Genomic DNA, 25,245 nt, shown 5'->3' with positions numbered 1-25,245 from the left:
AATGCGAAATCCTGTGACTACTAATAAAATGACATATAATACTTAAAAATATGTTTTAATTATTATATTTAAAAATTTATTTAAAAAAAAAGAGAAAAAAAAATCTTCCCCTCCCCTCCCCTCCCCCCTCCTTCAAGCTTCTGGTGTCCATGGCTTCCTTGGAAAGTTTAAGGCTTTAAAAAGGTGAAGATTTAAAACACCTTTTTTTCACCCATATGTTGAAGCAAAAGATCAGGAAATTAACCATACTAGTCAATGAATTACATAGCAAGGAAGATGAGATGAAACAAGAATTAAGCAAATGGGAAGACGATTGCATCGTCCTCGAATCACTCGCCTCCAGATCCGCCGATCTCGAAACCAAGATTTTCTGGCTACAACGCGATTAATTTCATAAACTCCATGAGTGCGATAGATGAATCGAACAGAGAGACGGTCCGGTTAAAGAAGGCGTAAGAAGAGAAATCAACGATGATCGAATCGATGGAGAAGGAAATACTGAGTTGAAGAAAGAGAAAATGGAGATCGAGAATGAAAGAAATGGATCTGGAGTGGAAATTAGGAATTTTACAAGTGAGGGAAATAGACGAACGAAGTATGAATATAGGAACGAAAGAGAAGATGGAGGAGAAAATCGATGAACTATAGAGAGGTTGAGGCGTTTGAAGAAGATGCGAAGAGGAGAGGGTTGAATTGGAGAAAATCATTACAGAAAAATTGGAATTCGAGGAAAGGGCAAGTTGTTGGAGTTCAACATGTTGGAATTTAGGATATCACTGGTTGATTGCACGATGAGGAAGACGAAGGAGTTAATAGAAAATGAGTTTTATTTTTAAAAAATTAAAAGAAATGAAAAATATTTTTAAGACGGTCACATGATTCCACATCATCTTTTATGATAAAAATGAATAAACAGGTTAACAACATAAAATATTATATATAAAATCGAAAATTTTTAAATATTATATATGAAAACTAAGAATTTAGTATACTTTATTTATAAATTAAGTAATTAACCCTTTATTTTAATTACAAAAGTACTTTTTGTGCTCTTATTTATTATAATATTTTTGTGTACTTTTTTAATTTAATTGAGGTTTGATATGTATAAATATTATATTATTATAAACTAAAATACTTTTTTAATTATAAAATTTCTTATATATTGTTTTATATTTGCATAGCTCATGTATTAATATATATATACATATATAGAAATAAATCTTTTTGATAATTGTATGTTAATATAATTATTTAATAATTTTTTGTTCATTTCTATTTTAAAAAAAATAAATATCATATATATTTTAATTATTTTTATTTTGTCATTTTTGGGAGGAGTCCTCTTATGTCCTTGGGAGTGGATGGTAAGAACACTCTCTTATACAAGAACCAATGGCACAATATTGGTCCTTCCATTTGTGCTCGGGTTAAAGACATTTTTAATGGAAAACCAGTTAACTCAGAGATTAATAAGGTTTTGATTGTCCTTATTCCCAAAAAGAAGGATCATGGTCTTTTTTTGACTTTCGACCTATCAACCTATGCACGATCCTCTACAAACTGATCATGAAAATCATCGTAAACAGATTTAAAGTAATCTTTTCGAAGATCATTGCTCAAAACCAAACGAGTTTTATCGCGAGCCAAAACATAAAAGACAATATTCTTGCGGCCTAAGAAGTTGTACACTCTATGAGGAAGAAAAAAGAGAAAATTCATTGGATGTCGATGAAAGTGGATTTGGAAAAAGCCTATGATCGAGTGGACTGAAATTTCATTTTTGATTCTCTCGAAGATATGGGGTGCCCTCCTCGAATACATCGCTTCATCATGCACGCTATCACTTCCTCCAGCTTACATATATTTGGAATAGTTCATTTTTCTCATAATTTAAACCTACCAGAGGTATTAAACAAGGGTGACCTCGCTCTCCCTACCTTTTTGTTATGTGCATGGAACGACTTGGTTAAAGCATTCACTATGCTCAGAACTTGGATCTCTGGGAGTCTATGATCCTCTCTAGGGGTGGCCCTAAGCTATCTCATTTATTCTTTGTTGATGACCTCTTGTTTTGTAATGCGACCAGGAGCCAAGCATCCCTAACCCGATCTATACTTGATCAATTCAACAGGTTTTCAGGACATAAAGTCAACCCTAACAAGATGAAAATTTTCTTTTCCATCAATGTCACTGAGAATCTTGTCAACGACCTCTGCTCTATTCTGGGATTCCAATGCTCTTGTAACTCGAGTAATTACCTGGGAATGACTCTTCTTCGTAGTCGAATCACCAAGAGTACTTTTCAGTTCATTGTGGATAAAGTCCGTGCCAAACTGAATAATTGGGTGGCCTCGAAGTTATCACTGATGGGTCGTATAACCCTTGCAAAGTCTACTATGATGGCTATCTCAAATTATTCCATGCAGACATTGGCCATTCCTAAGGGTGTTTGTTAGGAAATTGAAAGGATTGCTCGTCGTTTCATTTGGGGTGGTACTGAGGAGCATCCGAAGATTATGCTTGTTAAATGGGAAAAGTGCTGCCTGGAACCCCAGATCTGGTTTATAAGTTAGACCTAAACCTAAGTGGTCACATATCTCATTCAGAGATTTTTTTTAAATATGACTTATAATACATTAAAAATAATACATAACAAAATAGTAATAATACAGATATATCCAAAACGATAGCAAATACATATAACCAAACAAAACTGAAAAACATATATAGATATACTTTCGTACAAAATAAGTGGTTGATCTCCCCTGATGCCGAATCTGTTAGCTTACGGTCTGCTGTTATCTGAAAAAATAAAAACTATAGAATGAGCTAAAAAGCCCAGTGTGCTCCATACATTATATAAAAAAATATACTAATAAAATATTTCAATAAAATTTGTTTATGTAACATGTTTTGAAAACATGATCACTACCCCCATCATTTCACAATCTGTTTGTGTAGGTTCCCCAGAACCATACACCCCGCACAACCAGTAAAGCCCTGAACACACAGCCGAGAAGCCTGCGGATAATCTTTCTCCAACAATATTTCCCCCCAATGATAGTATTGAATATGAATGTATTTTGAGTAAAACAATAAATAATTCTTTAAAAACATAAGAATGTTTCAAGCTTGAAAACTATAAGCATAAATACATAAATAAAAAAATCAAATCAATAATGTATGATAATTCAGATATTGGGTAATCATTATTCATAAATCGGTATAAAATACCGTAACCAGAAATCATATCAGAAATATGCGGTAAATCAGATATCAGATACACAATATTCAAATATATATATATACTTTAAAACAGTAATGTAACACTGTCAGGAAACACACCTGTAACAGTCTGAAAAATCAAATAGGGAAGCTTATTACTGGGTTTGTCGATCACGCTCTGCTACAGCGCTAGATCCTACGAATTGGAAAAATCCATATTGGAATCCTAATATAAATAATCTTAATTTTTATTTAAATAATAATATACGGAAACATACGGGTAGTTCTTGTACTATGCGGTTTGAACTGATCTGACGAACGGACAACTCCGGACCTAACTGATCCTCGCTCAGGTGAAACACGAGTACCTTCATAAAATATTTTATTGACTCAATTCCTTAACCAAATCTCAAATAAATAATTAAAATACTAAAATACTCAACCCTTTTTGGGTTCACGTGCTCAATTTGGGAATTTCGGGTCATAATTTGGCAGGACTTCAGAATCAGATTCAGGACGTCGAAAAACATAAAGTATGACCTTCCGGATATTTAAATTCTTAGTCAAAGTCAAAGTCAAAGTCAAATTCAAAGGGTTTAACTGATAATTTGGAGACTTTCGGGTTCGAATTTGGTGAAACAGACCCCAAAAACGGATTCGGAACGTCAAAAAATGTCAGGATAGGTATACTCGAAAAAGATTAACGGTTGTTTAATGGCCAGTCAAAGTTCTGGTCAAAGGGGGTCAACGGTCAACGATCAATAGTCAACGGTCAACGGGTCGGACCGGTCAAACCAGTTTCAACCATTGGCCGAGCCTTCCCCACGCGCAGTGGCAGCGCATGGGACCTCCTCCGGTGTCCTATAATTCACGGAAAAATTTCTAAAAATTATTTTGAGCAATTTCGATATACTTACAAAGCTCGGTTCAACTTTTTGAACGGCGGAGAGCTCAATTTCAACAAATCGAGAACTTTGACCGCTTCACCTCCCTACGCGCCGCCGTCGACGGAGACCAAGGATGACACCGGCGGACTCGGAACGACACAAGGAACACGATGGTGCGGGAGGTGTCGTAAACGGAGCAACGATCGGTGATGAATTTAAGATTTTCTCAGCGATTGAGCTAAAAAAACGTCGAGACTTTGACTTGAAATTCCCGGCATTTGGAAGTGTTTCACTTCAATTAATATAAGGGGTTTGTTCCTCGCTCGATGATGAACACGTTGGTGGTTTTAAAACGATGATTGGAATTCGGACGGCGTCGGGATCGTGGTTGGAAGTTGGGGCTTTGAGGGAGGAAATTTGGTGAAATTCATTTTGATTTCAGAATGAATTTCATGCTTATAATGTGTGAATGCCGACACTCCAGGGGTAAATTCAAGGCTTGGTCCCTGAATTTCCTTCATCTCTAAAACAAGCTAAAAGTTTTAGAAACTTTCAATTTTGTCCCCAATTTTACCAAATTACTTAATTAAATCCTCAAATTTTAATTAAATATATTTTTTTCAAATTTTCGGGTTGTTACAATTCTCTCCCTCTACAAGAAATTTCATCCTCGAAATTTACCTTATGAAAATATATGAGAAAACTTCCATTGACTCCAAAGTCTCCCAAGTAGCTTCTGAGGGACTACGATTACTCCACTGAACTTTGACCATTGGAATACGCCTATTCCGAAGAACTCGCTCATCCCTCTCTAAAACATGAACAAGCTCCTCCTCATATGACAAATCAGATCTCAGCTCTACCTCATCAACTTGAATGATATGATCTGGATCTGGACAGTATCGCCTCAACACAGACACATGAAAAACATCATGAATATGACTGAGCTGGGGAGGCAACTCAAGCTGATAAGCAACAGGTCCAACTTTCTTCAAAATACGATACGGCCCAATAAATCACGGACTCAGTTTACCCTTACGTCCAAATCTCAATACCTTATTCCATGGTGATACCTTGAGAAAAAACTGATCTTCAACCTCAAACTCGATATCCTTACATCGCTTATCTGCGTATGATTTCTGCCTATCGAATGCCTTTTTTAAGCGATCACAAATCAATCTGACGGTATCTTCAGTCTCTCGAACCAAGTCTGGACCCAAAGTTTTTCTATCATGCAACTCAGTCCAACATATAGGAGTATGACATCTACGTCCATACAGAGCCTCGTATGGTGCCATGCGAATACTCGCCTGATAACTATTATTATAAGCAAACTCAGCTAACGACAAGAAATCTTCCCAGGTACCACGAAAATCAATCACACAACCCCGTAACATATCCTCCAATACTTGAATAACTCGTTTAGACTGTCCATCAGTCTGAGGATGAAAAGTTGTACTGAAATTCAAACGAGTACCCAGAGCCTCGTGCAAAGCTTTCCAGAACCTGGAAGTGAACCTCGGATCTCGGTCAGATATGATAGACAACGGTACACCATGAAGTCTAACAATCTCATAAATGTATAACTTAGCCAGTTTGTCCAGAGAATAATTAATCCGGATAGGAATAAAGTGCGCTAACTTGGTGAGTCGATCAACAATCACCCAAATAGAATCCTTTTTGGAAGGTGTCAGAGGAAGGCCAATAACGAAGTCCATTGTAATGCGCTCCTATTTTCACTCAAGAATCTTAATTGACTGTAACAATCCAGATGGATGCTGGTGTTCTGCCTTAACCTGTTGACAAGTCAAACACCTCGCCACAAAATCTGAAATATTCTTTTTCATACCAGTCCAAAAGTAATGTTCCTTGAGATTATTGTACATTTTGTCCCCACCAGGATGCATAGCATAAGGACTACTATGGCCTCCTGAAGAATAACCCGTCTCAACTAATCATTTTTAGGTACGCAGTAACGACCGTGAAAACACAAAATACCATCCTGATTCACATTATACTCTGAACTCGTTCCCTGCTTAACTTGTTCGATAATGGGAAGCAATGAGCTATTCAGAAGTTGTTTGGCCTTAATCTCATCGGCCAAAGTGGGTTTAACCTGCAACTCTGCTAACAGACTGTTATCATCAAATAAACTCAAGTTAGCGAATAAGGCTCTGAGATCTGATATCGTCTTACGACTCAAGGCGTCTGCCACTACATTAGGTTTTCCTGGATGATATTCTATCTCTAAATCATAGTCCTTTAGAAGCTCCAACCAGCGACGTTGTCTCAAATTTAATTCTTTCTAAGTAAGTAGATACTTCAGACTCTTATGATCAGTATACATATAACACTTTTCTCCGTAGAGGTAGTGTCTCCAGATATTTAAAACAAATACCACAGCAGCTAACTCCAGATCGTGAATAGGATAGTTATGCTCATGCTGCTTTAACTGACGCGAAGCATAAGCGACAACCTTCCCATCTTGGATCAAAACACATCCTAATCCAGAGTGAGAATCATCACTATAGACAGAAAAATCTTTTCCAGATTCAGGCTGAATCAGCACTGGGGCTTGAGTTAGATCAGTCTTCAATTTCTCAAAGCTAGCTTGTTGATTCTCAGACCAGACAAATGGAACATTTTTCCTCAATAGTTTCGTCAGAATAGCTGCAATAAGGGAGAACCCCTCAACGAAACGACGGTAGTAACCAGCTAAGCCCAAGAAACTACGGATCTCAGAAACGTTCCTGGGTTGCTTCCAGTTCAGAATAGCCTTCACTTTGCTTGGATCCACCCGAATACCATCAGCAGAAACGATATGTCTAAGAAAAGTCACTTATCTGAGCCAAAACTCACACTTGCTCAACTTAGCGTATAGCTTATTCTACCTTAGAGTCTGTAGAACAATCCTTAAATGCTCCTCATGTTCTGCTTCACTTCTAGAATGCACCAGTATGTCATCAATGAACACAACTACAAACTGGTCCAAATAAGGTCGAAACACTCGATGCATAAGATCCATAAAAGCAGCAGGGGTATTTTTTAACCCGAATGACATCACTAAAAACTCGTAATGCCCATATCGAGTACGAAAAGCAGTCTTCGGAATATCCGAATCTTTCACTTTGAGTTGATAATAACCAGATCTCAAGTCTATTTTTGAAAAGATAGAAGCCCCTCGAAATTGGTCAAATAGATCATCGATCCTGGACAGAGGATATTTGTTTTTGACCGTGAGCTTGTTCAGTTTCCTATAATCAATACAGAGTCTCAATGTCTCATCTTTCTTCTTGACAAAGAGAACTGGGGCTCCCCACGGTGATACACTGGGTCGGAGTCCAACAACTCCTGAAGTTGGACTTTTAGTTCCTTAAGCTCCTTTGGGGCCATACGATAAGGAGCCATTGAAACTGGAGTGGAACCAGAATAGACTTAAATTTCAAACTCAACCTCTCTATCTGACAGTAATCCAAGCAACTCCTCGGGAAAAACATCGGAAAATTCCTTGACAATCCGAATGCCTTCAATATCAGATTGAGAACTCCTGGTATCCAATATATAAGCAAGAAACGCCTCGGAACCTTTCCTGATTATCTTCTCAGCAACCAAAGCAGACACAACATTCCTCAGAAATCCACGGCGTTCCCCGATCATTACAATCTTTCGATTATCTGGGCTCTTCAGAACAGCTCTCTTGGTCTCAAAATCAATATTTACTCGATGTTTGTCCAACCAATCTACGTCGAGAATCAAATCAAACTTTTCCAAAGGCAACTCCATCAGGTCAGCCAGAAAAATCTCCCTATTGATCTCTATAGGGCACTCTTTAAAAATACGATCCAACACGATAGACTTGCCCAAGGGATTTTGAACTATCACCGAATGGTCAGTATTCTCAACAGGAATATTAAGACCCTCAGAAACGGAATGCGATACATGGGAATTGGTAGAACCACTATCAAACAATGCAAAGTAGGGAACTGAATGAATAATAACAGTACCTGCAATCACATTAGACCCATCACGATCCTGTCGAAGTCTAGCAGTGTAAACCAATGCAGGTTGTCTGGCCTCAGATATGACTGGACCCCTACTATGAGATGCTCGGCCTCTACTAGCCGATCCATGTGCTCTTTCGTGAGCACGACCCCCTATGGGAGTCTGGACTGTATTATGAGAACTAGCCGGAGTATGAGCTAGTGTCTGAACTGAATGAGTTAACTCTGGACAATCCTTTATAATATGATCACCTGAACCATATCTAAAACATGTACCCAATCTACTCCTGTATTCCCCAGAATGAGGTTTCCCACAATAATCGCATGTTGGCAAGGACTGCAACCCAAAAGAACCACCATGTCTAAAAGATTGAATAGCTGAAAAACCAAATACAACAGGTCTGACACTCTTACCACCTCTCTGAAAGGACTCACCCCTTGTAACATCTCAAACTACGGGTTAGTAACCAAATCGTAAATTTTTCAGAATTTGGTGATTAAAGTAAAATAGTTGAATAGTTCAATGATTTATTTAGGGATATTTCCTGAAAGTTTATAGTAATTATCCAAAGAATTAAAGGGTAAAATGGTTATTTGTCATGAAATATATTTTTTTATCCCTTTAATAAGAGATAAAAACGTGTGAAGATGAAAACATTTCATCTTCTTCCTCCTTTCTTCTTCTCCAACCGTGGAAGACTAGGCAAATGTGAGTTTCTATTTTTGTTGATTATTTGTTGAATTAAAGGTTGGGTTTTGATCACTAAATGATAATTAAGCTTAAGGAAAGCTTAATTTGTTCTAAAACAATAAGATGAAAGGTATATGAGAGATTAAAGATTTTGAGTTCTTGAATGAAATCTTGGAATAGAATTGATAAGTTGAATTTTAAGTTGAATTTGACTTGTCATCTATGAGGATAAGAAGTTAGAAGTGTTAGAATTAAGTTTGGATAACATGAAAAATTTGGTATGATTATTGATTTCTATATGGAGAATAGAATTTTGAGGTTTAAGATGAAATAAATGGATATAAATTAGTTTAAGTATGTATATTTGAGTTAAGAATAGAAAAGTGAAAGAAAGATGAAGAATTTAAGTTGTTATAGTGAATTTTCGGGCATGAACAATGATTTTCTGGGTTTAAATGAAATTTCCATATTGTGTAGGGGGTACAGATTCTCTTCTGGGGGATATCGTTTCCCCTAAATGAAAAAATGAAATTTGGTTCATAAAACCGATTTAATTTATTAACATCAAGTTTAAAGTTTAGGCTTCTGATAGTTGTTTTGAAATGTTATATTTATGTAGATATTGAGCCTAAACAAGTTCTGGAATAATCAAAGGATTAGGATTGAATCAAAGCAAGGCTAAGGTGAGTACAATTTAATTGTACTGATGCTATCAAAAAATATTGGCTTGCGATGAGCCAGTGACAGAGTTACTATGGTAAGAAGTGACTCATGAAATGTTATATGATTGATATGATATTTATGAGTGCATTTTACTTTATAAGATTATAAGAAATTGGACTTGTGATAAGTCTATTTCCAATAGTTATAGTGTATGGAGTATTGATTATAAGGATGTGAATGACATGAAATGTATACTTGATTATATGAACTGATATGTGCTTATATGTGCTATATGATATATGTGATGCATGTGAAGCATATGAGAACAAGAGATGACATGATTTGTATGATATATGAATTTGTGAGTAAAGGCATATATGAATATAATTTGTATGCATTATATGTCATGTGAACATAAGAGAATAAAGCATGTTATATGATATGAGGTTAGGTGATGAAACATAGATGAAATATATATGATGATATAAGAATAAGACATGAATCAAATGATATATATGTTTATGTGAATCCATGCAAAATGATACGAGCTATGTGACATATGAATATGAATTCATATGAAAAGTGACATGAAAGTAAACTACGTGATTATATGAACATGTGATATGTGATCATAAGAGCAATGATATAAGTACATGAATATATGAAGCATAAGAATAATGCCCATGTTATATGATACGAGAGCTATAGGTCTAGTTGGCATGCCAAGAGTAGAGGGTCTACGCGGTCCTTCGGGACAAATTCTACGTGGTCCTTCTGGACGTATATGTATTCTTTGGAGCATGTATGAGGCCTTTTGAGACACTTACTTGTTCCTTAGTATATGTATATGATTCTTAAGGAATTTCTATGTGGTCCTTAGGGACATATTATATGGCACTATGGTGCAATTCTACGTGGTACTTCGGTGCATCTCTACGCGGTTCTTCGGGACAATTTCTACGTGGCACTTCGGTGCATCTCTACGCGGTCCTTCGGGATAATTTCTACGTGGCACTTCGGTGCAATTTATACGAGCCGTGGTGACAGGATTTATGCAATACCTCAGTGTACTCACATACATTCAGTTCTCACCAATGTACCATGGGCTAATAAAGAGACACTAACAAATACAATATATAAGATGTATATGCTTGTGATGATATGAAAGGTATTGCATGGATTATAGGATGTTATGTGTGTTTCTTTGTGAAATATATGTGTTCTATGATATGTATAGAAATGTTCAACACATGCTTATATGATCACAAGGAATTAGTAACAATAATATGAGTATTGAAAGGCATGTTAATGATATATGGTTTTATATGATATGATAGTATTTGCATATGTATACCTTTTGTTTATATGAAATGATATATGATTATAGTTTATGTTTAATATGCCTCACTAAGTCAACGACTTAGCGTGTGATTATTTCACGTGTAGGTTTCGAGAAGAGGAATATTGGTAAATGTTATGCAAGACAGGTCAGTTTCTCCTTTCCAAAGATCATATCATAAAATAAATGTATAGTATGTATTTTGTAACAATGATAGTGGTTGGCATGTAAATAAAGGTTTAAATCCGATATGTTTTAATCGGTTTTGTAAAATCATATGATTGAATTTTATAATGTTTTAAATGTATATATATATGTAAATGGTAAATGTATAGAGATGAACGTTTTAAATTTTTTGAATTTATACGTATTTTACGAAAGTTACTGTAGTAGTACCGTAGCAGGGTATCGGTTCCCTGTAGCAGGGGAATCAGCTCCCCTCTTTGAATATGGAAAATTTTAACATTCGGGTACTGTAGTAGGTACTGTTCATACGGAACTGTTTATATGTATTTTACTGTTCATAAATACATTTTGATTGGAAATTTTATACGAAACACAATTTAATAGAATATTGTGTTATTTTCTTAAAATGAGTTCAAATGTTTTGATATTTTGCAAGAATAAAGGTTTTCAAATGTCATTGTGACATCTCGGACTCGTATCCGGGTCGGATACGGGTTGGGGTGTTACATTTAATGGTATCAGAGCTACGGTTTAGCCGATTCTAGGCTAAAAGCGAAGTCAAAAGTGTTTTAAAAAGTATACATGCCAACACAAAGTGAATTTTTTTTTGATCTGATAGTGTAAGGAGTGTACTGTCTTGCTAATAGAATTAAAATGCTATGTTATGTTATATGTATGATAATGAGAGCTTCTAAAGTGAAGCACAAGGCAATAGACTAAAGGTAATAGCATTCACCTGCCCTGGTCAGGTAGGGAGAAGAGCGAAAAACATCAGGGCGTACCTGTACAAGATTAGAGAAGGTTTTATGATGTTAAATGATATTATGATGTTTTTCAATTTTATACTGTTATAATTCATAGAATGAATGTATCAAATAAAGTTAAGAGCACCCGAGTTCAAGGGTGAATTTGTGAAAGGTTCTGTTGTTACAGACCTTTGGATAAATGATATAAAGATGATGTTAGAAGGTGTTCATTTCTCCAACGTGGAGAAGTTAAATTGAATAATTTCGTTATTATGTGGATAAGATAGAATATGGTGAACGAATGTCTCCATAAGAACGTTAAAAGATCAAGTGATGTGGTTATGATTTGTAGAACCTTTCCAGAATAAGTAAATCGATGACTAGTTTATAAGACGAATGAAGTTAGAATATACGAGTTTGAAGAAAAGGAATTACATGTGTCTGTGTATGAATGCAAGTTTAATAAGTTAAGCAGATTTGTTGTTGAGTTGATTCCGATTAAGAATGATACATGTGATTGGTTGTTTAAGGCTTGCGCTTTAAATTAAAAGAGTGTTATTGGTTTTGAATTTGTTCTCGTTTCAAGAAATGGTTAACCGCGTTAAAGCTCTAGAGAGAGCTAAGAATAAAATGATTGGAGAACAAAAATCTCAGATAATTAAGAAAATTAGTGCTTTATAAAGTTAAGCACCATCAAAGAAAGGTAGAGATTCTGGTTTTCAACTTTAAATCAGATATAAATTAGTTGTATTCTCTGCCAGAGAATCAAATCAGATGAGAGTTCGACAGACTCTAGCAGTAAGGTTTGATCTTAAAAGATTAAACGATGATTTAATTGATAATAAGTCAGGGTTAATGATAACCTTTGTGAATTGGGTTAAAAGCTCTGTCAGAAGTTATGTAAATCGAAGTAGAAAAAGTATTTTAAATGGATTAGATGAGTATTGAAATCTGGTGATTTTTGAAACAAGTGGAGAAAACATAAGTATAAGAATGATAAAGAATAAGGTTTTGTGCAAGTATAGTTGACTATCAAAGTCATGAAAATGTGATAAGGAGTGATAGTTAAGGATAAATATATGTGATATAAAAGAGCATGGGAGTATGAAGATATGATATGGATTAGTTATGTATAAGACAAAGGTAAAGGAAATGGTTGAATTCGAACCAAATGAATTGTATTGTGGACGAATGAGAATGAAGGTTTGATAAGTGATGAAAATAGCGAATGAATTATTTTGATTGGAAGGAATATATATATATGGATAGTTTGATGAAGGTTTATATTTCGATTGAAAGAAATAAGTTGAATAATAAAGTAGTGTGATAGAGAATGTATTAAAGATAAATGATTTGTATGTTTGACAGAAATAAAGATTGATAGGAAAGTTAAAAAGGCATAAAGAAGGAAAAGTATAAATGATATGAAAGGAATGTAAAAGCATAAGAGAAAAGGTAATGAAAGAATTAAAGTAATGAAGTAAAGTTTATGATAGTACGAAAGATTTATTGAAGAAGTGATATATAAAAAGGAATAGTAGACATGTAAATAGTATTGTGTATAAGCAAGAGTGGGGATATGATGAGGAATTTGCATTATAAATGGAAAAAGTTAGCAATGGCTACCAAAATTATGTGATGGAAATGTATTGGAAATATAAGAGATTGTTAAGTTATGATAACCAAATATGAAGTGGATTCGAATACAATGTATATTTTAATTATATAATGTGATGTAGTGAAGGAGATAAGGATTTGAATGTTCGAGAGAATATAAAGAGTAATAGAAAAGTTTGAGAATGAGTATGTCGGTGAACAATTTATAAGATAAAGGAAGTTATAACGTTTGATTTTGAAATGGAGGAATAATATTATGTGTGAATAAGAGTCCGATTTTGAAAAGTTGAATAAGATATCGTTGAGGGAAATTTTGATGGAAAAGAATTTATATGATCAAGTTGATAAGGGTTGTACCCTAGATTAAAAAGTTGAGGATTGTGTTCAGAAAATTTAATGTACAACCGAATAATATTAGATGATCTCCACTATCCTAAAGTGGAAAAGTTAGATGGAATAATGTAGTCGCTATACGGTTGAACTAAAATATGGTAAACAAATGTTATAATGGGAATAATGGAAGATTCATTGATGTAAATATTGTTTCGGGAAAAGTTCAAGAAATAAGTACGTCGGTGATTATTTTATAAGATGAAAGACGTTGAAATGTTGAGAGTGAACAAAGAAATTTCATGGTGCACGGGAATAAAGGTGGATTTGAAAAGTTAAGTAAACTATGGCTGAGATAATTCTGATTGAATATATATATATATATATATATATATATATATATATATATATATATATATATAAATAAATATATGATTAATTGATTAGGGCTTGTGCCCTTGAATGAACAATTGTTATTAACAAGCTGTAAGAGTAAAGGTGATAGAGTTATAAGATTGGAAGAAAAGATAAAGTGAATTAATCAAGTATGATATGGATCTGAATATGGTTATGTATTTGGATCATATAAATATGATGAAGGCAGAGAGAAGATTATTTACAAGTTTTAAAGGGAGCTTTGAAGAAAAAAAAATATAGGTATAAGAAATGGTGAAGAATAAGATTCTATATAAGTAAAGCTGATTATCAAAGTTATAAAAATGTGGTAAATATCAGTGATTAGAGATTAACATAAGTGATAGGAAAAGAGTATGTAAACATGAATAAAAAGATATGATTTGAGTATAAAGAGATTTTGACTTTGAAGGAATAAAGGAATAATGGAATAAAGAAAGTAAATGATGAAGTATAAAGGATCAAATGTGATAAAGGTTATATGAAAGTTTAGATGATAAGTTTGGTATAGAAACACGAGAAACGTGTAAGGTAATGTGAAGGATTGTTTGATTCCGTAAGGTATATGTTTAATTATGTTTGAGGAATATTCAAAGTTAATACTTTTTGTTATAAAAAGGTGATTATTACTTGAACAAATACATGAGATTATATGAAAAGATTTTGTGTATTGTAATACAGACAAGAATTTAGGAATGAGTAAAGATTTGGTTTAAGGTGTAAAGTAATTAAAGAATGATGAAGAAAATCAATCGATTCATAATATTGAGTAGTAAGGATTGGATGTTACTGTTTACGTGAGGAGTGATATTATATGGAATTTTCAAAAGATCAAAGGAAAATGCAGAATCAAAGGAGAGAAAAAATATAGAAATGGATGAGGTTACTGGTTACTGTTTATATGATGAGCGATAGTAGATGAAAAAAAAATTAGTTGAAGAACAAACAGGAAGGAAAGATTAAATAAAGAAAACAACATGAGAGAATTAAAAGATATGTTCTTATCAAAGTATGCACTGAAAATTCGAGGACGAATTTTCTTAAAAGGAGGGGAGATTTGTAACATCCCAAACTACGGATTAGTAACCAAATCGTAAATTTTCAGAATTTAGTGATTAAAGTAAAATAGTTGAATAGTTCAATGATTTATTTGGGGATATTTCCTGAAAGTTTATAGTAATTATCCAAAGAATTAAAGGGCAAAATGGTCATTTATCATGAAATATATTTTTTATCCCTTTAATAAGAGATAAAAACGTGTGAAGATGAAAACATTTCATCTTCTTCCTTCTTTCTTCTTCTCCAACCGTGGAAGACTAGGAAAAGGTGAGTTTCTATTTTTGTTGATTATTTGTTGAATCAAAGGTTGGGTTTTGATCACTAGATGATAATTAAGCTTAAGGAAAGCTTAATTTGTTCTAAAACAATAAGATGAAAGGTATATGAGAGATTAAAGATTTTGAGTTCTTGAATGAAATCTTGGAATAGAATTGATAAGTTGAATTTGACTTGTCATCTATGAGGATAAGAAGTTAGAAGTGTTAGAATTAAGTTTGGATAACATGAAAAATTTGGTATGATTATTGATTTCTATATGTAGAATAGAATTTTGAGGTTTAAGATGAAATAAATGGATATAAATTAGTTTAAGTATGTATATTTGAGTTAAGAATAGAAAAGTGAATGAAAGATGAAGAATTTAAGTTGTTATAGTGAATTTTCGGGCATGAACAATGATTTTTTTGGGTTTAAACGAAATTTCCAGATTGTGCAGGGGGTACAGATTCCCCCCTGGGGGGGGTATTGATTCCCCCCTAAATGAAAAAAATGGAATTTGGTTCATAAAACCGGTTTAAGTTATTAACATCAAGTTTAAAGTTTAGGCTTCTGATAGTTGTTTTGAAATGTTATATTTATGTAGATATTGAGCCTAAACAAGTTCCGGAATAATCAAAGGATTAGGATTGAATCAAAGCAAGGCTAAGGTGAGTGCAATTTAATTGTACTGATGCTATCGAAAAATATTGGCTTGCGATGAGCCAGTGACGGAGTTACTATGGTAAGAAGTGACTCCTAAAATGTTATATGATTGATATAATTTTTATGAGTGCATTTTAGTTTATAAAGATTATAAGAAATTGTACTTGTGATAAGTCTATTTCCAATAGTTATAGTGTATGGAGTATTGATTATAAGGATGTGAATGACATGAAATGTATACTTGATTATATGAACTGATATGTGCTTATATGTGCTATATGATATATGTGATGCATGTGAAGCATATGAGAACAAGAGATGACATGATTTGTATGATATATGAATTTGTGAGTAAAGGCATATATGAATATAATTTGTATGCATTATATGCCATGTGAACATAAGAGAATAAAGCATGTTATATGATATGAGGTTAGGTGATGAAACATAGATGAAATATATATGATGATATAAGAATAAGACATGAATCAAATGATATATATGTTTATGTGAATCCATGTAAAGTGATACGAGCTATGTGACATATGAATATGAATTCATATGAAAAGTGACATGAAAGTAAACTACGTGATTATATGCACATGTGATATGTGATCATAAGAGAAATGATATGAGTACATGAATATATGAAGCATAAGAATAATGCCCATGTTATATGATATGAGAGCTATAGGTCTAGTTTGCATGCCAAGAGTAGAGGGTCTACGCGGTCCTTCGGGATAAATTCTACGTGGTCCTTCGGGACGTATATGTATTCTTTGGAGCATGTATGAGGTCTTTTGAGACACTTACTTGATCCTTGGTATATATATATGATTCTTAAGGAATTTCTATGTGGCCCTTAGGGACATATTATATGGCACTACGGTGCAATTCTACGTGGCACTTCGGTGCATCTCTACGCGGTTCTTCGGGACAATTTCTACGTGGCACTTCGGTGCATCTCTACGTGGTCCTTCGGGATAATTTCTACGTGGCACTTCGGTGCAATTTATACGAGCTGTGGTGACAGCATTTGTGCACAACCTCAGTGTGCTCACATACCTTCATTTCTCACCAGTGTACCATGGGCTAATAAAGAGACACTAACAAATACAATTATATAAGATGCATATGCTTGTGATGATATGAAAGGTATTGCATGGATTATAGGATTTTATGTGTGTTTATTTGTGAAATATATGTGTTCTATGATATGTATAGAAATGTTCAACACATGCTTATATGATCACAAGGAATTAGTAACAATAATATGAGTATTGAAAGGCATGTTAATGATATATGTTTTTATATGATATGATAGTATTTGCATATGTATACCTTTTGTTTATATGAAATGATATATGATTATAGTTTATTTTAATATGCCTCATTAAGTCAACGACTTAGTGTGTGATTGTTTCATGCGTAGGTTCCGAGAAGAGGAAGATTGGTAAAAGTTATGCAAGACAGGTCAGTTTCTCTTTTCCAAAGATCAGATCAGAAAATAAATGTATAGTATGTATTTTGTAACAATGATAGTGGTTGGCATGTAAATAAAGGTTTAAATCCGATATGTTTTAATCGGTTTTGTAAAATCATATGATTGAATTTTATAATGTTTTAAATGTATATATATATATATGTAAATGGTAAATGTATAGAGATGAACATTTTAAATTTTATGAATTTATACGTATTTTACGAAAGTTACTGTAGTAGTACCGTAGCAGGGTATCGGTTCCCTGTAGCAGGGGAATCGGTTCCCCTCTTTGAATCTGGAAAATTTTAACATTCAGGTACTGTAGTAGGTATTGTTTATACGGTACTGTTTATACGTATTTTATTGTTCATAAATACGTTTTTGATTGGAAATTTTATACGAAACACAATTTAATAGAATATTGTGTTATTTTCTTAAAATGAGTTCAAATGTTTTGATATTTTGCAAGAATAGAGGTTTTGAAATGTCAATGTGACTTCTTGGACTCGTATCCGGGTCGGATACGGGTTGGGGTATTACACCTCTACCTCTCTTGCTAAGGTGTGCAGAAGAATCAAAAGAACCAGATGGCCTCCTGAATCGGTCTGGAGCTCGATCTCTATCTCTCCTGTGCTCCCTGCCAATCTCTCTATTTCCTTAGCAGTCTTGGCTATCTCAACTAATGCATCGAAATTCCTCTCTCTGTGGGTAGCGACTCAACTCCTGATCTCATACCGGAGTCCATTCTCGAACCTCAAGCATTTATCTGTCTCTATGTCTACAAGTCCAGGAGCATAACGGCTCAATCGGATGAACTCAACCTCTTAGTCCATAACAGACATATTACCCTACTCCAGATCCTGAAACTCCTGGCGTCGCTCCTACAGATTTCTCTCCCCAATATAACGACTCCAAAAACATGTCTTGAAAAGATCCCATTTTAACTGGTTCCTCGGAATACTACCAGAAATTGATTGCCATCATCTGAAGCTTTCTTTCTTCAACATAGTTAGGCCCCCCTTCAACTTCTGCTCAGGTCTGAGGTCCATCTCATCCATAATCCTCTTTGTGTCTTCCAGTCAATACTCAGCGTCTATCGGAGGTCCACCAGTAATACCCTCGAATGGAACTACACCAGCAGCGACCAGAGAATTTGAAATCTCAACCACCGTCATATTACTAGGGGCTCTGGCAGCTCTCTGAAACATGCGAAATATAGCTCTATTAATGGCGTCTTCGTTCATGTCAGTATTCTCATCTCCAGTGACGGGAGGGTCTCTCATAGGAGTAAACTGATCATCAGGAGAAAGGGTCAGATCTACTTACGGAACAGGAGGATCACGTGGTGACATCGGTTCATCTATCGTAACAGAAGATCGAGTGACTCATCCTCGACCACGTCCACGTCCTGCCCTACGACCTCTAGCAACACTCATCGTTGGATCTATAAGGCTCTACAGAAATAATTTGAAACATATGTCAGATTAGCATCAGGGATCTCGAGAAAACTTTAAATCATAATATAAGGTGAAAATATTTTTTCAAAATTTCTTAAAAATCTAAAGTTTAGGACCCATATACAGTCCGAGTATTTAAAATCAAAAGCTCTGATACTACCAAATGAAACCCCCTAGACCCGGTCTGTAAGTTAGACCCAAACCTAATTGGTCACATATCCCATTCAGAGATTTTTTTTAAATATGACTTATAATACATTAAATATAATACAGAACAAAATATTAATAATACATATATATCCAAAACGATAGCAAATACATGTCACCAAACACAACTGAAAAACATATATAGATATACTTTCGTACAAAATGAGTAGTTGATCTCCCCTGATGCCAAATCTGCTAGCTTACGGTCTACTGTTATCTGAAAAAAAACTATAGAATGAGCTAAAAAGCCCAGTGTGCTCCATACAGTATATAAAAAAATATACTAATAAAATATTTCAATAAAATTTGTTTATGCAACATGTTTTGAAAACATGACCACTACCCCCATCCTTTCACAATATGTTTGTGTAGGTTCCCCATAACCATACACCCCGCACAACCAGTAAGGCCCTGAGCACATAGCTGAGGAGCCTGCAGATAATCTTCCTCCAACAATATTTCCCCCAAGGATAATATTGAATATGAATGTATTTTGAGTAAAACAATAAATAATTCTTTAAAAACATAAGAATGTTTCAAGCTTGAAAACTATAAGAAGAAATACAGAAATAAAAAAAAATCAAATCAGTAATGTATGATAATTCAGATATTGGGTAATCAGTATTCATAAATCGGTATAAAATACCGTAACCAGAAATCATATCAGAAATATACGGTAAATCAGATATCAGATACATAGTATTCAGATATATATATACTTTAAAACAGTAATGTTACACTGTCAGGAAACACACCTGTAACAGTCTGAAAAATCAGATAGGGAAGCTTATTACTGGGTTTGTTGATCACGTTCTGCTGCAGCGCTAGATCCTACGAATTGGAAAAATCTATATTGGAATCCTAATATAAATAATCTTAATTTTTATTTAAATAATAATATACGAAAACCTATGGGTAGTTCTTGTAGTACGCGGTTCGAACTGATCTGACGAACGGATAACTTCGGACCTAACTGATCCTCGCTCAGGTGAAACATGAGTACCTTCATAAAATATTTTTATTGAGTCAATTCCTTAACCAAATCTCAAATAAATAATTAAAATACTAAAATACTCAGCCCTTTTTGGGTTCACGTGCTTGATTTGGGAATTTCGGGTCATAATTTGGCAAAACGGACTTCGGAATCAGATTCAGGACGTTGAAAAACATAAAGTATGACCTTTCAGATATTTAAATTCTTGGTCAAATTCAAAGGGTTTGACTGACAATTTGGAGACTTTCGGGTTTGAATTTGGTGAAACGGACCCCAAAAACGGATTCGGAACATCAAAAAATGTCAGGATAAGTATACTCGGAAAAGATTAACGGTCGTTTAATGGTCGGTCAAAGTTCTGGTCAAAGGGGGTCAACGGATCGGGTCGGACCAGTCAAACCGATTAAAAACCGGTCAAACCAGTTTCAACCACTGGCCGAGCCTTCCCCATGCGCAGTGGCGGCACGTGGGGGCGCATGGGACCTCCTCCCGTGTCCTATAATTCACGAAAAAAATTTCTAAAAATTATTTTGAGCGATTTCGAGATACTTACAAAGCTCGATTCAAATTTTTGAACAGTGGAGAGCTCGATTTCAACAAATCGGGAACTTTGACCGCTTCACCTCCCCACGCGCCGCCGTCGACGGAGACCAAGGATGACACCGGCTGACTCGAAACGACACAAGGAACACGATGGTGCGGGAGATGTCGTAAACAAAGCAACGATCGGCGTTGAATTTAAGATTTTCTCGACGATTGTGCTAAAAAAACGTCGAGACTTTGACTTGAAATTCCTGGCGTTTGGTAGTGTTTCACTTCAATTAATATAAGGGGTTTGTTCCTCGCTCGATGATGAACACGATGGTGGTTTTAAAACGACGATCGAAATTCAAACGACGTTGGGATCGTGGTTGGAAGTTGGGGCTTTGAGGGAGGAAATTTGGTGAAATTCATTCTGATTTCAGAATGAATTTCACGCTTATAATACGTGAATGCCAACCCTCCAGGGGTAAATTTAGGGCTTGATCCCTGAATTTATTTAATCTCTAAAATAAGTTACAAGTTTTAGAAACTTTCAATTTTGTCCCCAATTTTACCAAATTACTTAATTAAATCCTCAAATTTTAATTAAATATATTTTTTTCAAATTTTCGGTTGTTACACTGCCAACCACATCCCATGGGGTCTAGGCCTCCGACCTCTCCAAATACAAAATGAAGCATTTTTTTTATCTAGTTTTGCTATAGCCTTCTAACGCATCTTGAAGCCTTTTGGGTTAAGCTTTGTCGATCCAAATATAAGTTAAACACACATCTCCCCAATCAACTTAACTAGAGAAATTGTTCCTATGTGTGTTGCTCCTTATCCAAGGAGTGGTGCTTTATTCGCAATAATGTTTGCTAGGCTCTAGGAAACGGACAAAGTACTAATTTTTAGTCGAATGCCTGGATCCCGGACAATCGTCCGATTAAGGACAAAAATTAATGGAACCCAGATTGTTGATCGCGACGCTATGGTCAATGATTACACGAACATCGATGGCAGCTAGAATTTAAACAAATTGAATTCCACGCTGGACGAAGTCATTATTCGGGACATCATTGCTATCCCTCCTCCAACCAAAGACACTCAAGCCGATCAACCCATATGGCTCTAGGAACCTTCAGGAAACTGCTTGGTTAGAACCGCTTATCATGTGCTCCGTTATGAGGACTGGGATCGAAGAGACAATATGTGGAATCTAGCTTAGAATTTCAATGGCCTCTAAAGAGTTAGGAATTTTATATGGCTTATTCTGAATAATCGACTCTTGACAAACATGGAAAGAACCAGACGAGGCATTTCGTCGGATCCTAGTAGTCCGATCTGCGGGGCTGTGATGAAACAATAATCCATACCTTAAGGGACTATTCAGCCACTAAGAACATCTGGATGCAAATCATGCCGAATCAAAGAGCAGGGAGTTTCTTCTCCCCTCCCCTTTATAATTGATTGCATTCTAATTTGAATAATACTGTAGGTATTGATGGCAGATCATATAAATGAAGGCACATGTTTAGCATAATGATTTGGAGAATCTGGAAGCAACGATGCAATCTCCTATTCAACGGTGTGAGATGGTCCTCGGATGAGATCATCCAATATTCTCGAGCTTAGGCTCAATCAGTATCAGCTAGACAGAAGAACGTTCCCTAGCATACCAATCGGACAAAAAGGAACCAAGCCTGGAAACCGTTGAATATTGGCACATTTAAACTCAAACACTGATGGAGCAGTCAAATAGAATTCCATAGACGCTGCGAGTGATTGCATCATCCGCAACCACGACGGTGATTGGATTGTGGGCTTTAATCACAACATCGGTTATTGCTCAGTGCTCCAAGTTGAACTCTGAGGACTACTGGATGGACTTCATCTAGCCTGGAAGTATGGAGCAAGACGTGTCACGATAGAGATGAACAACACTAAAGCAATCAATCTGATTACAACCCACAGTCAAAACAATAAACTGACTCTTATAAGTAGATGCTGGAACGACGATGGACGGTTGAGTTTAATCTCATCCCACGGGAAGCAAATGAAACTGCAGAGGCTCTTGTACACTACGGATACGTGGTGAATGCAGGATTTTCTGAATGGCGAGATCCACCTGATTCTATACGAGCTCTTCTTCCAGTGGACAAGCAGGGTTGGAGAAGATAGGAAAAAATCAAGTTACATGTATGTCGGAAAAAATATAATTTACTTTATATGAATACGATGAATTCACATTATTTATGTGAATCGTGGATTCAAATATTATAATCTAACTCTAAATTACCAAGTTAATATTACTTGTAACAAATTCAGGCATTGATAATTTATTTTAATAGATTCAAATATTAAACACGTTATCTTAAATTTTTTACGAATTTAAATACACAATATTTATAAATTTAGATAATAATATATGAATAATTTAAAAATTAAAAATGATAATAAATAGATAAATAATTAAAAAAAATTACATATATTTAACTTACTATTATTTACCTACAAATAAATCAATCAGATCTCAATGATTAAATCTTATAATGGGAGTGTTGAATTTTAGGTGTCCAAACGTGAATTGAAATACCTACCGAAAACAACAGTGTAACGTAAGCAAATCCAAAATCTAGGCTATCTACATCACATATTCGCACACAACAATTAAAATAAAATTAAAAAAAGGTCGGTGCGGTGAGCTTAATAATAAGACGTGGTCGGCTTGACCTTAGAAATTGTGGGATTATTGCTTTTAGTCCTTGTATGTATAGCTTATGTCACCCAAGTTTTATTCCACAAGTTAAAACCTTATTATGCGCGAGTATTAATTAATCCTGATGAATTGGTTTAGTTTAGAATATAATAAAGGCTCTTTTATTTAAATATCATTTATTAAAAAATTGCTTTTAAATTGCCACATACTTCTTATAATTACATCATGTCTAGATACGTAGAGCAAAGATACTACTAACAAAATATATCTTTATTATGCATGACAGTTTAATCAACAGATTTCGGACTGAAAAATAATATTATTATAAAAGTTATAATATTAATAAATAATAATAAAAAAAGAAAAAAGATTATATCACCAATAATTTCATATCGAATGAGTTTCATAGTGTGATGGTTATCAGCTTCGCGTTAGATTTTTTCATACTAATTGTTTTTCAACAAGATCGTCATCATTAGTTTCGTCATTTTCACTGATATTATCTTCAACGACATTAACATGTGTTGATTGAGTAGTTTTGATGTCTTTAGTAGGTATAATAAAACTAGATGATACTTGAAAGATATTTCGATAAATCCTTTATTTTTTTAAAAACTTACTAATTTTTTTATTTCAAACGTTTTTGTTTTCTATTATTTTCAATACAAAAATTATTTTTGATTGAAAATGCAATAGAGAATTAGATTGAAACAGTACCGAAATTCAATATTATTTATTGGAGACATTTAAACTTACGAAGAATAATAAATTGTATATTCTTTTGAGTAAGGAGTAATCGATTCAGCATTCCATCTTGACCCTTAATCAAATATAACATGACACAAACGTTACATAACACCAACATAAAATACAGACATGAAATGAATATTCGAATATGCAAAAATAAAAATACGAAAACACCACTGGCAATGCGTATGGAAAATAAAATAAGAAAGGAATAAATAATTTCGTACAAAGCCACACATGGTCTTAATCTCATCCCGTTTTTCAGCTCATACATATAAATCTCACTTCCCATTCAAAACCCTGTCCTCTCCCCCCCCCCCCTTGAAATTTAAAAAAGTATGGGATTACAAAGCCAGCTAAACGACGTGTCCTCCGATTCGATCCCGCTTCTCCTCGTAGCCGTAATCGCAAAGTGCGTCGGCTATCTCCGGAGTCTCCTCTTTGGTTTCCTCCATGCACTTGGGCTTTTCCTTTGCCCGGAACAGCCCACCACCGCCATGGAAGACGTCGGGATCATAGGTTCCGGCCTCTCCACCCTCATGGTACTCGCCGAGAAGGTCAACTTAAACAAGGCCTTCTCGTACGAATATTGCGGCGGCGGAAAGGGCTCCGATTGCATCCTGTGCTTGTGCGGGATGAGACATGGGGAACAGGTGAGGAAACTGGATTGCTGCCATGTATTCCATAAGGATTGCTTCGATGGCTGGCTCGATCATCTCAATTTTAATTGCCCGCTTTGTCGATCCCCTCTGAAAACCGTTGATCGGAGCGTGAATTGCACGCGTAAGCGCGTTGGTCAAGATTTATTCGCCTGGTTTTGTTTGGCCTGAGATTTTGGTGATTCGAGATTTATTCGATGGGAGATCTTGCTATATTCTGATTCAAAATCTCATGAAGACCAGGTGGAGCACTGTCAATAGTCAAGAGTTCACCATCGATATCGGACTTGGCCAAAAAATCAGCAGCAATATTTGTTTCTCGTCGGATAAGCTTGAAATCTATCTGTCAGTTTCTATTAAGCAAGTCAAAAATAC

General features: G+C 34.9%; 1 protein-coding gene across 1 annotated transcript; it reads left to right on the top strand.

Moving 5' to 3' along the window:
- Positions 1–24,539: 24,539 nt before the first annotated feature.
- On the top strand, positions 24,540–25,041 carry LOC120143891 (E3 ubiquitin-protein ligase RHA2A-like). The gene has a single exon (XM_039158098.1). It carries the CDS (start codon positions 24,550–24,552, stop codon positions 25,039–25,041), a length of 492 nt encoding a protein of 163 aa, XP_039014029.1. The 5' UTR covers positions 24,540–24,549.
- Positions 25,042–25,245: the final 204 nt, after the last annotated feature.

The sequence above is a fragment of the Hibiscus syriacus genome, unplaced genomic scaffold (genome assembly GCF_006381635.1).
Source record: "Hibiscus syriacus cultivar Baekdansim isolate YM2019G1 unplaced genomic scaffold, ASM638163v2 tig00110864_pilon, whole genome shotgun sequence".
Classification (NCBI taxonomy): Eukaryota; Viridiplantae; Streptophyta; class Magnoliopsida; order Malvales; family Malvaceae; genus Hibiscus; species Hibiscus syriacus.
Note: the sequence above shows the minus strand (reverse complement) of the source record. Positions and strands in the feature narration are given on the sequence as shown.